The 13,988-nt window shown below is 40.5% G+C and overlaps 1 protein-coding gene across 4 annotated transcripts in view; it reads left to right on the top strand.

The window, feature by feature from the left end:
- PNPT1 (polyribonucleotide nucleotidyltransferase 1) overlaps positions 1-1,639 on the top strand; it is a 48,528-nt gene extending 46,889 nt beyond the window's left edge. For 3 of the 4 annotated variants that reach the window (XM_042981424.1, XM_042981423.1, XM_007075384.3), the window contains 2 exons: positions 191-238; positions 1,357-1,639. In XM_042981424.1, coding sequence (XP_042837358.1) covers positions 191-238; positions 1,357-1,515 — 207 coding nt within the window. In that variant the 3' untranslated portion in view covers positions 1,516-1,639. The remainder of the gene's footprint in view (positions 1-190; positions 239-1,356) is intronic. The other variant, XM_007075385.3, reaches the window with a different exon arrangement.
- The last annotated feature ends 12,349 nt before the right edge of the window (positions 1,640-13,988 follow it).

Below are 13,988 nucleotides of genomic sequence, written 5' to 3'. Positions count from 1 at the left end.
AGTAGTGATCTAAAACTATAGAGGTCTTCAGTAATTTTTGCTATCATCTGAATACTTATGTATTAAGTCTTTATCAACAGATTTTATAATCAAAAAAACAATAAAGCTGTTTCTACTTAAAAAATGTGTACTACTATGGATGTTAGGAAATTATATACAACAACTAATAGATTAACATGTTCTCTTTCAGATTAAACATCCTACTGCCTTAGGATTAGAAGTTGGCCAAGAAATTCAGGTACTTGTATTCAACTTTTTACCCTTAATGCTGTAAATTATATCCGAAGTTTGAATTTTTTTTTTTTTTAAGTAAGCTGAAAGAATCAAAGCAACATCTGTGATTTACATTATTTATATGCTGTGCTTTTTAAACTTTAGGTTTGCTCTTAAATAGACTCACTAAAGATTTAAGATGCAATTCTTTCCCCTAGCTTATAGTTTAGTTAGAACAGTAGTCCCCTTTAGAGCTTTTAAAAATACATGAGGTCAATGATGACTGTGCAGTGATTTGCAGACAGGACAGGAGAACCCTGAAAGTGTAGTAACTCTGTTGAAGGCCTCGAATGTCATATTTGAGGAGTTGAGACTTTAATTGCTTCTACACTGCTTAAGGCTAAAAGTTTTTAAGTTTGATGAAAGCCATGTTGTTTGACCTTTTCTATAGTCTTTTATGAGTGGATAAAGGAAGTCATTGCCAGTCTGGTGTGGTGTGGTTTGGTTTTGTTTCTTTTGTTTTATTGTTCTTCCATACCACATTCCAGCTACACCTATCATCCATGACCCGGGTAACTAAGGTTTCTAGTTTATTCCCAATCTGTAGTCCCATTGTTCAAGTAGCCTCTGGAGAAGAATAAAAACTAAGATACATCTGTATAAGATTGTTTTTTTAACATCGGAAGGGACTTTAAAACTGCCACAATTCCCCCTGACTTGTGTTGTCTAAGGTCAAGCCAAATAATCTCCAGTGTGATAGTCCTTTTTGAGAAATAGTGTAAATGACCCAAGCATAATCCTATATAGTTTGTAGCACCATTAGGCTCAGAAATCCCTTATCTAGAATCATTGACCATGGCTTTCACTGTTCTTCCAGTGTAGAGACCTGGAAGGCACAGATGAGTCTAACAGAAGATTATAATTGGACAACTAAATGCTGGTCTCTTCTTTTTTTATAATCACTGTTTAACCAAATTATATTTATTAGCATATACCTTTACTTAGCACTGAGCTATGCTTTCAACAGACAAGTAAAAACATTAATCAGTGTTTTATTTGCACTATGTAAATTTAAATATCTTCTAATTTGGATGTCAATCACTGTACTATAACTTTCAAAGTAAATTTGTTTCTTTAATATAGGTGAAATACTTTGGACGTGATCCAGCTGATGGAAGAATGAGGCTCTCTCGTAAAGTGCTACAGTCTCCAGCTACAACTGTTGTCAAAACTCTAAATGACAGAAGTAGTATTGTAATGGGAGAATCTGTTTCACAGTCATCATCTAATTCTTTCCAGTGATTTGGTTGTTTAAGAGAATTCTAGAATGATATTCTGTAGAGCAAAATTTCAGTAGTGTCTTCTAATATATAGATTTATATATAGTATAAATATATTCTAATGATTTGTATTAAAATGCTCATTTTATGTGGTCTATTTTTTTATTTTAAGAGTTACTTCTATTCTTATTTTTATTTATGTTATAAATGAATAAATATTAAAACCAAACCATTTATATACATCTTTAAAAAGATTGCCCTTCAGTTCCTATAATTCCAAAATAGCTTAAAACCTTAGAAATAATAGGTAACATTTGCTACTGTAATGGATCTCTTCCTACAGATCTTCTTTTCCTTCTTTGTATATAGCTGTGACAGTTTACCCTTGGTCATGTAATAGCTTACCTCTGCACAAGTGCTGTACTTGCCTACAACTTTCACAGACTGGGACTTGCCGTATTCAAAGCCAGTTTCTTTAGTACAGTTACCAGATATAATAAGGAGTTGAAGAAGCTAATTTGATCTGTTTTTTTAATGATACACCATCTTTCAAATTGGTCATAAAACCATAAATGTAGTGGAATAAATATTATAAATGGGATCCTAACTAGAATGAGGGAGTACATTTTTCAAATTTAGCAAATATATTTAGAATATTTAGAAAATATAGGAAAATCATTTACTCATCAAAAGGATCTAGGTCATTTTTTGTGTATGTTGCTTACATATGTATGTTCCTGGTATAAAGGATGGAAAGACCTTGATTTTCAGTTAATGTTTGAAACAGTCCTATATAAAGGCTGTTGACATAATTATTAGTAATAGCTATAAAGTGTTCATTTCCATGATTTCATTTATCACATAATCCACAAAAAAGTGAATAGCTGATGGAAGCCATAATTTAGAATATGCAATCCTTTTATAACTGATAAAATGTTTGTATATTCATGACTCATACATAGTTTATAAAATATTGAAAATTTAGTCAAATATTTTTTAAATGTATTTAAGTCCATAAATACTGATTATATAATATTTATTATATACTAAATAATATATAATTATGGTAGGCACATTTTCTGAAATACTTAAGATTAATTGAAAATGACATTAAATATAAACTATATGCTTTGTACATTTGATTTTTCTCTAATAGTGACCAAAATCTTTCATTTCTCACTTTGCCTTCTAAGACATAAACTTCAATGGTAGAATTTCAAAATAGTAATTTATGTTTTTCTTAAATTTCTATTTTTCAGAGGGACTCCTAACTACTACTACTAGGAGAAAAATGAAGCTAGTTGTTAAAACTCTGGTTCCATAAAGTGACAATACAGCCCACTAACAAATCTCCAAAAAGATCCCATTTCCACTTAAACCAAGAGCTTACACTTTATGTCTGAACTTTTATTTTTGTCTTCAAATATTGATAGTTTTCTCTATTTTCCATGAAGTACTTCTAAAAGTGCATTTAGTTGGTTGCAGTTGGTTGAGGATCCGACTTTGGCTGAGGTCATGATCTCATGGTTTATGGGTTCGAGCCTGGCATCCAGCTCTGTGCTGACAGCTCGGAGCCTGGAGCCTGCTTCACATTCTGTGTCTCCCTCCCTCTCTGCCCCTCCTCCACTTGGCACTCATTCTCATTCTCTCTCTCTCTCTCTCTCAAAAATAAATAAAAGTAAACATTAAAAAAAATGGAAAAGTTGAAAAATATTTTAAAAAATGAAAGTGCATATAATTATATGCTAAAAACGCTGTAAGAACTAAAATTGAAGTGCCCATCTTTGGTAGTTCATGCACTATAGGTACGTACAAGACTTTTTCCTTCATATTCTTAGTTACTGTGATAACCCCTTGCCCATAAATTACAGTTTGTATACATTTTTTCTTCTCATAGAGTATCTTACACTTCCAGATTTAAGATAGTAGTATAAATATATCTTTCTTAGCTCAATTATGCCAAGCATAGTAATCATTCATTTATTCAATACTTACTCTGTTCCAAACACTATTAATATATCAGTATCAAAACAGATGAATCAGTAAACATTTACAGATGTATCAGTAAACAAAACAGATGAAGTTCCAATGCTCGTTCTAATGGATGGAAGCCAACAGTAAAGAAGTATATAGCATAACAGTTAGTAGGTTCTTTAAAGAAAAACAACTGGGTAAAGGGATAAAGTGATTAAGAAAAAGTACTATTTTATAGCACAAAAACAGACACCTAGATCAATGGAGCAGAATAGAGAACCCAGAAATGGACTCATAAATGTATGGCCAACCAATCTTCAACAAAGCAGAAAAGAGTATCAATGGAAAGAAGACAGGCTCTTTAGCAAATAGTGTTGGGAAAATTGGACAGCGACATGCAGAAGAATGACACTGAACCACTTTCTTAAACCATACACAAAGATACATTCAAAATGGATGAAAGACCTAAATGTGAGACAGGAAACCATCAAAATCCTACAGGGGAAAACAGGCAGCAGCAACCTCTTCGACCTAGGCCACAGCAACTTCTTACTAGACATGTCTTCAGAGGCAAGGGAAACAAAAGCAAAAATGAACTATTGGGACCTCACTGAGATAAAAACCTTCTGCACAGCAAAGGAAATAATCAACAAAACTAAAAGGCAACCAACAGAATGGAGAAGGTATTTCCAAACGACAGATAAAGGGATAGTATCCAAAATCTGTAAAGAACTTATCAAACTCAACATCCAAAAACCAATCCAGTGAAGAAATGGGCAAAAGACATGAATAGACACTTTTCCAAAGACTACATCCAGATGGCTAATAGACACATGAAAAGATGCTCAACATCACTCATCATCAGGGAAATACAATCAAACCCACAATGAGATACCACCTCACACCTGTCAGAATGGCTAAAATTAACAACTCAGAAAAAAAACAAGATGTTGGTGAGGATGCAGAGAAAGGGGAATACTTTTGCACTGTTGGTGGAAATGCAAAGTGGTATAGCCACTCTAGAAAACAGTATGGGGTTCCTCAAAAAACTAAAAATAGAACTACCCTATGACCCAGCAATTGCACTACGAGGTATTTATCCAAAGAATACAAAAATGCTGATTCGAAGGGGCACATACACCCCAATGTCTACAGCAGCGCTATCAACAATATCCAAAGTATGGAAAGAGCCCAAATATTCATCAACTGATGAATGGATAAAGAAGATGTGTGTGTTATGTGTATATATATAATGGAATATTAATCGGAGATCAAAAAGAATGAAATCTGCTATTTACAACAATGTGGATGGAACTAGAGTGTATTATCCTAACCGAAATAAGAGAAGGACAAATATATGATTTCATTCATATTCGGAATTTAAGGAGCAAAACAGATGAACATAGGGAAAGGGAAGGAAAAAATAAGAACAGAGAAGGAGGCAAACCATAAGAGACTATTAAATACAGAGAACAAACTGAGGGTTGCTGGAGGGGATGGACTAAATGGGTGATGGGCATTAAGGAGGGCACTTGTTGGGATGAGTACTGGATGTTATATGTAAATGATGAATCACTGGGTTCTACTCCTGAAACCAATACTATATGTTAACTAACTTGAAATTAAATAAATAATTTTTTAAAAAGATGAAAAAAAGAAAAAAGCTACCATTTTAGATAAAATTAACCAGAATGGCCTGAGTAGGTAACATTTAAGCAGACACCTAAATGAAGCAGAGGAAGATGTGCCACTATTCTGGAAAAAGAATTCCAGATAAAGGCACTAACAACTTCATATTCACTCGGTATTTTATGTTATAAAGTAGCCTTTTCATTTTATAAACCAATTTAACATAGTCTTACTCCTTAATCTGTGCCTTCTCTTCACCAGAATTCGCAAATTTTATTAAAGAAAACAAGACGAGGCCAGTGCAAAATGATATTTCAAAGCATTTAATCAGGCAAGAATATGTTTGTTTACTTACAAAAAGAAAGTAGACCATGAGATCATGTTAAAGTTCAAGAGGCTGTTACAAAAGTCCAGGCTAATGAGAGTTGAGACCAGGTAGGTGGACAATGTAAATGAAAAACTAAGAATATGTCTTGGTATCAAAGGACAGAAACCAACATAAGCTAAAGCAAAAGAGGGAATTTATCCCAAGGACATGAATTTGTTTCACAGAAGCCAAGTCACACTCCCTGTGGCAGAATGGCACCAGGACTGCTAAGTCATTATGAACTGAGGCAGTTCTCTCTCTACAGTTGTTTTGGAGTCTCCTGGCCTTATTTGTACTTTACACACAATAGCTTATTCTTCTATGCAAATGTTAATGTGATGTATCTATCATTAATTGATTTGTGGATATTGACCATCCTTGCATCCCTTAGATAAATCAACCTCAGTCATGGTGTATGATCTTTTTTTTTTTTTTTTTTTTTTTTTTTTTTGGTCTATTTATTTTTGAGAGCAAGAGAGACAGAGGGAGACAGAATCCGAAGCAGGCTCCAGGCTCTGAGCTGTCAGCATCAAGCCCGACATGGGGCTCAAACTCACAGACCACGAGAATAACCTGAGCCAAAGTCAGAGACTTAACCAACTGAGCCACCCAGACGACCCTTGTGTATCTTTTTAATGATGTTGAACGTGGTTTGCTAACATTTTGTTGAGGACTTTTGTATTTATGTTCATCAGGGTTATTGGCCTGGCCTGTAATTTTCTTCTCTTATGTATCCTTGTTTGAGAAGGCTAGTATTACATCTTCTTTGCATGTTTGGTAGAAATTCACCAGTGAAGCCATGTGGTCCTGGACTTTTGTTTGTTGGGAGGTTTTTAAATATTGACTCAATCCCTTTGCTAGCAATCGGTTTATTCAAATTTTCTATTTCCTCAAGATTCAGTCTTGGATGATTGTATAGTTCTAGGAATTTATCCATTTCTTCTGGATTGTCCAATTTGTTGGCACATAATTGTAGTAGTCTGTTAGGATCTTTTGTATTTTCATAGTATCAGTTGTAACTTCTTTCGTTTTTTATTTTGAGGCCTGTCTTTTTTTTTAATTTGTGAGCCTACCTAAAGGTTCATAAGTGTTGCTTATCTTTTCAAAGAACCAATTATTCATTTCATTTATTTCAACTCTGATCTTTATTATTTCCTTCCTTCTACTAACTTTGGGCTTCATTTGTTCTTTTACTACTTCTTTTAGGTATAGAATAAGCCAGATCTACACGTAGCAGCTCTCAAGGTATGTAAATATATAGTCTTGTGGGTCTGCAATCAATAAACCGTGCTGACTTTCAGACCAGGAAATCTGGAGGTAACCCCAGGGTAACAACTGCAGAACTCGTGGCTACACACTCACATAAGCTCCTTTCTGGGAGGTATCAGTGAGCTGTTATGTGGCCATGGGAGAGCACTAATATGGTTATCTCCCGGCCCATCTTCTGGGGGCATCTCTATAGCTTTTGAATATATGGCAAACCTGAATCCTGCACCTCAGGCTAAAGCTCTAGGACAAGAAAATATGCCTTTTTCACATGAACACTGGGGATATATTTCAGTCTGCTGTTTGTGCAGTGCCTTGGAGGTGGTAACCTGTCAAGGACTGATTATTTCAGTCCCAGGGGGTCCAGAAACACCGTCTCGCCAGGGCCACCTGAGCCAGGTGCTCAAGGAGTGTCCCTTATGTGGGCTATACATGCCCACTGCCTGGCAGGGTGGGCCATGGAGGCAGGGCACTAGCTAGAGCAGGGTAGGCCTTGGCTGAGAGGAGGGGGTATGTGTGCAAAAATGGCCACGGCCAGCACCAGTCCCAAGGCAGAAGGAGAATGCAAAAATGGTGTCTGCCAGCACCTCTGTCCCGAGAGTCCCAACAGGTTCCTGTCTCTCTAGCAGATGCTATAAGATTAGCAAACTTACTTTTGTGCTGGGTCCTAGGATGAGTGGGTCTGTGCATGAGCCCTTTAAGAGTGGATTTTCGGGGCACTTGGGTAGCTTAGTTGGCTAAGCGTCCGACTTCAGCTCAGGGCATGATCTTGTGGTTCATGAGTTCGAGCCCTGCACTGGGCTGTGTGCTGAAAGCTCAGAGCCTGGAGCCTGCTTCAGATTCTGTGTCTCCCTCTCTCCTGCCCCTCCCCCGCTCATACTCTGTCTCTGTCTCTCAAATATAAATAGACATTAAACCAAAAGAAAAAAAAAAAAAAAAAGAATGGATTTTCCATTCCCTAAAGCCCCCTGTTTTTCCTGAAGTTGATTTTCAAGTGCTTTGGGGGCTCATCTCTCTGATATAGTTCCCAAATACTGGGGTGCCTGATAAGGAGCACAAACCTCTCACTCCTCAGGGACAAGCTCTGTATTAGGAGATCCTTTCCAGTTGGTGGTCTCTGTGCCTGCAGGGGGTGGGGGGGGGGTGGTTCTTGCAAGACCATGTATTGCCTCTCCTACCCATCTCAGTGTGGTCCTTTTATCCTTTCTTGTAGAGATGCTGTTCAGCTAGCTTTCAGGTCCTTTTCAGAGAGAATTGTTTCATATGTAGCTATAAATTTGTTGTGTTCATGGGAGGAGGTAAGTTTAAGATCTTTGTTACTATCTTGAACCTCCGCCCTATAAATTATCGTAATAAAATATTGACAAGATCTATTGGGACCAAGTAGATCTGTGGGAATATAAGGATGGTAAGAATAAGAATATATAGTAATTCATTATAAAGATAACAAAAGAAAAACTATATGATCACCACATGCAGAAGAAGCAATTTATAAAATTTGCACAAGAGAGTTTAAAATATTAGGAAATGTCCGTAACTTAAGTGGTATCTATCAGAAATTAAGAACTTGTATACAACACTGGAGACATTACCATTTAAGTAATGTTTTCAGGAAGAAAACAAGAATCACCACTATTACTATCATTAGTATTCTCAGGTCATAATCCACATAAGATTAAAAAGAGGTTGAGAAGAACAAACACATTTGCAGGGGATCTAAAAACCATTTAAATTGTTACAAAACAACTAGTTACAAATAATAAGGAAGCAGTAGTCAGATAAGTATGCCAAAACAAAAAGGTTATCTTCTCTAGAAGTCAAAAGCTTCCATGGTGTAAGCTCATTTCTATTCTCCCATTTTCCAAGCTTTGAAGAGCTATGTTAGCAGTTAAGTATGCCCCGTCCCCTCAGGTCCTGACCTGGGTTAAGTCTTCTGTTTCACAGGTATCCCAAGTCAGCAAAATCTTAATTATCCAATCTTAACCTCCAGCCCCCTTGATCAAGGACCCTCAAAATCCAATCCCAAGTGTACTCCTCTGGCTCTTTGCTAGTACATGCTAGATGATTATTTCAATTCCTTCAGTGTGTAATCTCTTCCTCCCTTATCAGTCCCAGCAGTCCCTGGGCAGATGACGCTGAGATTTAACCCTAGCTACCACAGTCTCTCAGCTAGGAGAAAAAATGAGACCACTATAGAAAGAGGTCTTTCTGTAAGCAGAGGGAATTGTTACTTCTTACTAGGATGTATGAGCCACTTCTTCAATTCCTGAGGGCCCAGAGGTGTCTGCAGAACAAACTTTTCAGGGGTACTCCCATTGTAGCTGTGACTCACACACAGAGTCAGAACACTGAGGCTTTTCTTTCCAGGAAGCAGCTTTACTCATGTCAGCACAGGCTCAGCAGGCTAAGACCCAAAAGGCTGAGCCCCCAGCACAGTGGAGCTGGGCGGGGGGAAGGGGGGGGCGCGGAATTTGTACAATTTTTGCCCCTTTTCTCCCATATATGGTAATATACAGTCTGAATGGGCAGCCTATGTTACAGAGTTGTGAGGAATGTCACGCACGCACACATAGATTGACTTGTCTTGAGGTTTTCCCCACATTCCTTAAGAGGAGGGGCTCTACCGAATTCCCCCCCACCCCGCCTTTGATGCGTTTCAGATACCCTATTTTGGGTCAAAGAGCATCATCTTGGTTTAGAGGTTTGTATTTCTGTAACATCTTCACATGCGGCCGTTTTCCTTTCAACCATTACCTCAATGAGGCTGGAGACAGACCGTATAACCAGGAGAGTTACACAAGCTCTCAAAATCAAGAGGATAATACCTATGAGGGTTTTGAATCCCCCGAGAGTTGAAAATAACCCCCCAGGGTCCCAACTTTAGCAATCTTTCTCATTCAATCTGTGATCTCCTCTAGGACTTTTCCTTTATCACCTACCTGTAGGCTTAGGTTAAACTTTCTACAAACTCCTCCCTCAGAAGCAAGTAAGTAATCTAAGTCCAAGCGATTTTGATAGACAGCATTGTGCATTTTCAGTTTGCTGCTTGGCTAGTAAGTTAAGAGCTCTGGCAGTTTCATTGGTTACAATTTCTATAATTGCTTGTAGTCTGATTACACAGTTTAGCATAAATGGGAGTGTGGTAGCCCCAGGACCCATCCTGTGCTCAGGGCTGTAATATTGGATTATAACTCGGGAGGCCATTCATCATCTTTCCAATTGCCAATTTGTAGGGCACATCATTTCCTTTGAGTCTCCCTGTCCCCATACATTTGGACTCCCAAATGTTCCCCTTTGGCAAGTGGGAGCAGGAAGATGGATGAATAGTTCCCAGCACACATGACCCTGACAAGACTAGGGCAAGTACTGTATAGGCTGTCCTTCCACCTGGGGCCTGCCATTCGATGGCTGTGTCAACATTGTCCCAGGCCTCTTGGAGATGAGAGAAGTTGGACAAGGGGTAGGGATCTGGCTCAAGGTGATCTGGGGACCCCACCATTGGGTTTTCCAGGTGGTTGCATTACAAAATCTTTGGCATAGGCACGTTAACCTTCCAACAGAGATGGTAAACTTTCTTCCCCATCAAGCAAGGCAGTTTTTCTCAATAACAGGTTTTGAGGAGCCAAACCCTGATAGTAGGACTGAGGTATTCTGTTCCATTATAAGGTTTCCGGGGATCTAATTCTCTAGCCTCCCATGGCCATTGACCCCCCAGGTTGATTCCCCTGCATACATAGCAAGAAGAGATCTTTAGAGTCTGGGCTAAAGTCTCTGCTAGGGCTAGAAACAAGTTAGTTTCTTGCTGTGACTGAAATGGGAAGGGGGCTACTTCTTATTTCTTCATAGAAGGAGTGGAAGACTTGATGGGATGTGGTTGGATGGGCAGTAGTGACTCTATTGAAATATAGCACAGTTCCCTGGGTCTCTGCCTTGCCCATGGATCCAGATGCCACTTCGGGTGCCCCATCACCACCTGGAATCTCCTGGGTTAATGATGGTAAAATTAACAGGGTTATAGGCCTTTGATTGACAACCTGATGTAGCAGCCCCTTCTGAAGGAGCACTGTTGTACTTTCTTGTTTCCAAGTAGCCCATGAAACACACCTCCAGCTGGGTCATAAAAACTCAGGTGTATAGGCACATAAACCATTTTCCTCACACATATATTTGTCATTGAGTTGTTATTCCCACTCCCAGTCTAAGTCTCCACATGGTATATCGAGTCCTTGGGCCCTTTGTGACATGTGCCTTTTTTTGTATGACAGATGCCTCTGGGCCAATACCTATAACTGCACATACGTCAAACAGCATTGACACCAGTCATTTGCAGTTAGTAATTTGTGTCCAGCTGACCAACCCACGCCCCTCCGCCCCGCCCCGAGGGGGCCCTGGTAGGATCGGACTTCTAACCAATCTTCACTGGGAGAGTATTGTGGATCAAACCAAGTGTATTGACTCTCCCATTGGCAGATAAAATAGGTGGTCTGCAGGTCCCCAGGACTTTTCCTTGGCATGTGAAGTGGGTATGGTATAGTAAGGTCCAAGTGATTCCCTGCCCTGACCTGGTTTTGTCAATACATGGGTCATATGACGAAGAATCTAGGTCTACAGAAGAAGTCCAGATTAGAAGCAACCAATACCAGCGAAGCATCCTATCCACAAAGAGGTGAGTGCTAACAGAAACCTCTCACCACACTTCCAGCCAGCCGGGACAGCCTCTGCCAATCCTATGGTGAAAAGTAGAGCAAGAATCACAGAAACAGTGAGAAACGAGGGGTGGCAGTGCATCACTGTAAGGAAACAGATAAAGAAAATAAGGACAGTCTGTTTGTTCCACCAGACCGTCAATTCCTCAAGCTTCTGCCATGTGTAGATTAATCAGGTTCCAGAGTGACTAAAGCAGGGCTGCAGTTTCCCAGAGCCTCTGTCATTGCAGACTGCTTCCTCTGTGTGGTCAGCTTGCACAGCGTTGAAGGATCAGGAATGCACTCTCAGTTTTGAGATGCCAGCTTCCCTCTGCTGTGGTGAGGGACCCACCTTGGCTACCTTTACTGCAGTAGGGGGTGGACAAAATGACAGTGAACAGGCCCCTCCAGAGGGGTTTTAGGGGTTGGACACTTCACTCCTTCATGCATACAGCATCTCCTGGTTTAAAGGGATGAGGGTCTGTGGTCAGATTGACAGGTAATCGCTCCCTAACCCAGTGGTGTAAGGTGGTCAGGGTAAAGCCAAGGGCCTGCATATGTTGCCTCAGGGTCAGATTGCCTATCTCATTTAGATCCCCCTCTTATGCCTTTGATAATGTGGTAAGGGTGCCCATAAAGGATTTCATAAGGGGAGAACCCCATTTGCTTACTGGGGCTACACCTGATTCTTAACAAGCCGATTGGCAACACCTGATCCCAGTGTAGGTGGGTTCCTGACATAGTTTACTTAATTGCAGCTTCAGGGTTCAGTTCATTCATTCCACCTTCCCAGAGGTCTGGGGTCTGTATGCCAGTATGCCGTGTGTAACTTCCAGGTGATCTTTAACCCATTTGCCACCAGTCACACCACCTCCACCATGAACACTGGCCCATTATCTGACCCCATAGTGATAGGGATCACAAATCGAGGAATAATTTCTTTTAGAAGTCGAGGGACTTCATGTGCCTTTTCTGTGCAAGTAGGGAAGGCTTCCACCCAGCCTGAGAAAATGTACACAAAGACCAACAGATATTTACAACCTTGGACCTAGGGAAGCTCAGTGAAGTCTACCATCATATTTTCAAATGGGGCTCCCCCGACACTCTGCACAGGGGTCTTGGGTCCCTGACGTGGGTTAATCCGGGCACACGTTCCACATTGCTTGCATACTGCTCAGGCTATGGAGAGTTGAAGGATGTAGAAATGTTGGCTGACCGTAGTCTCAAAAGCTGTATGGCCAATATGGGTTTCCTGATAGAACTGCTTGACAAAAGCTCGAGCCAGGGCCTCAGGAATTGCTATTCTGCCACCTTCAAATTTCCACCATCCACCTTGAAGGTAGCTTCCATTTTCAGTCTTAAACCAGGTACTCCCATGTTGTGAGTAATTAGGTTCCCATTCTACCAGTGGACTAGGGAACAGTGCAGCAGTTAAAGCCACTGATTCCATTGTTCCTTTGGAGGCCACAAGCTTTGCTTCTCAGTCTGCCTGGTTTCCCCATGCAGCCATGGTATCTCCCCTTTGATGTACCTGACAATACATGACTGCCACTCTTTCAGGGCCCCACACAGCATCTAAGAGTTCAAGGATTTCCTTACCATACTTTGTCTTTTCCTCCTAAGTTTATTAGACCCTTCTCTTTATATAAAGCCCCATGTATATGGAGGGTGGGGAAGGCATACTTAAGAGTCTGTGTATATATTAACACTTATCCCTGCCGCCAGTTGAAGGGCTCGGGTTAGCATGATGAGCTCTGCCTTCTGTGCCAAAGACCTCTTGGGCAGGGGTTTGGTCTCAATGATAGAATTCAGGGTTACCACAGAGTACCCTGCAAGGCATTCTCCCTCTTTCACAAAACTGCTACCATCAGTGAAATCCTCAGTGTTGGGGTCATTGAGGGACTGGTTCCTTAAGTCCGGTCAGCTGGAGAACACCTCATCCATGATTTCAATGCAGTCATGATCTGGTTGACCTGGCCCGACAGGCAGTAGGGTTGCAGGGTTTAGGGTCCACACTACTTCTAAGTGAATGCACAGGTTCTGATATAGCATTCCCCAAGATCTGATCATCCAGGTGTTGGTTAGTCAGTATTGTCCCTTGTACTCCATTAATGTCAATACTGAATATGGCACTTGGACTGTCAATTCTTCTCCCACAGTTAATTTGTCAGCAATGGAGACTAAGAGGGCCATGGCTGCAAGTGCCTGCAAGCAGGGTGGTCAGCCTTGGGCAACAGTGTCAAGCTGCTTGGAGAGATATGCCACTGGGCAATGCCATGACCCCAACATCTGGGTTAGGACTCCCACCACGATGCCAGTATGTTCATGAACATACAAGGACTTGGACATGTCTTGGAGCCCCAGACCAGGCACGTTGGTGAGGGCCCATTTGGTCCCTTCAAAGGCCCTTTGCTGTACTTGCTCCCATAACAGAGGTTCCCACTCTCCCCCTTTTGTGGCCTCATAAGGCCGAGAAGTTAGTTATCCAGATTCTACAGAAGCCTGCAGCCCCAAGAAACTCCTGAACCTGACGTCAGGTCGACGGGACCAGGATCAAACAAACGGTCTATTTTC

The sequence above is a fragment of the Panthera tigris genome, chromosome A3 (genome assembly GCF_018350195.1).
Source record: "Panthera tigris isolate Pti1 chromosome A3, P.tigris_Pti1_mat1.1, whole genome shotgun sequence".
Taxonomy (NCBI): domain Eukaryota; kingdom Metazoa; phylum Chordata; class Mammalia; order Carnivora; family Felidae; genus Panthera; species Panthera tigris.
The sequence above is the reverse complement of the archived record's forward strand: the minus strand, read 5'-3'. Positions and strand labels throughout refer to the sequence as shown.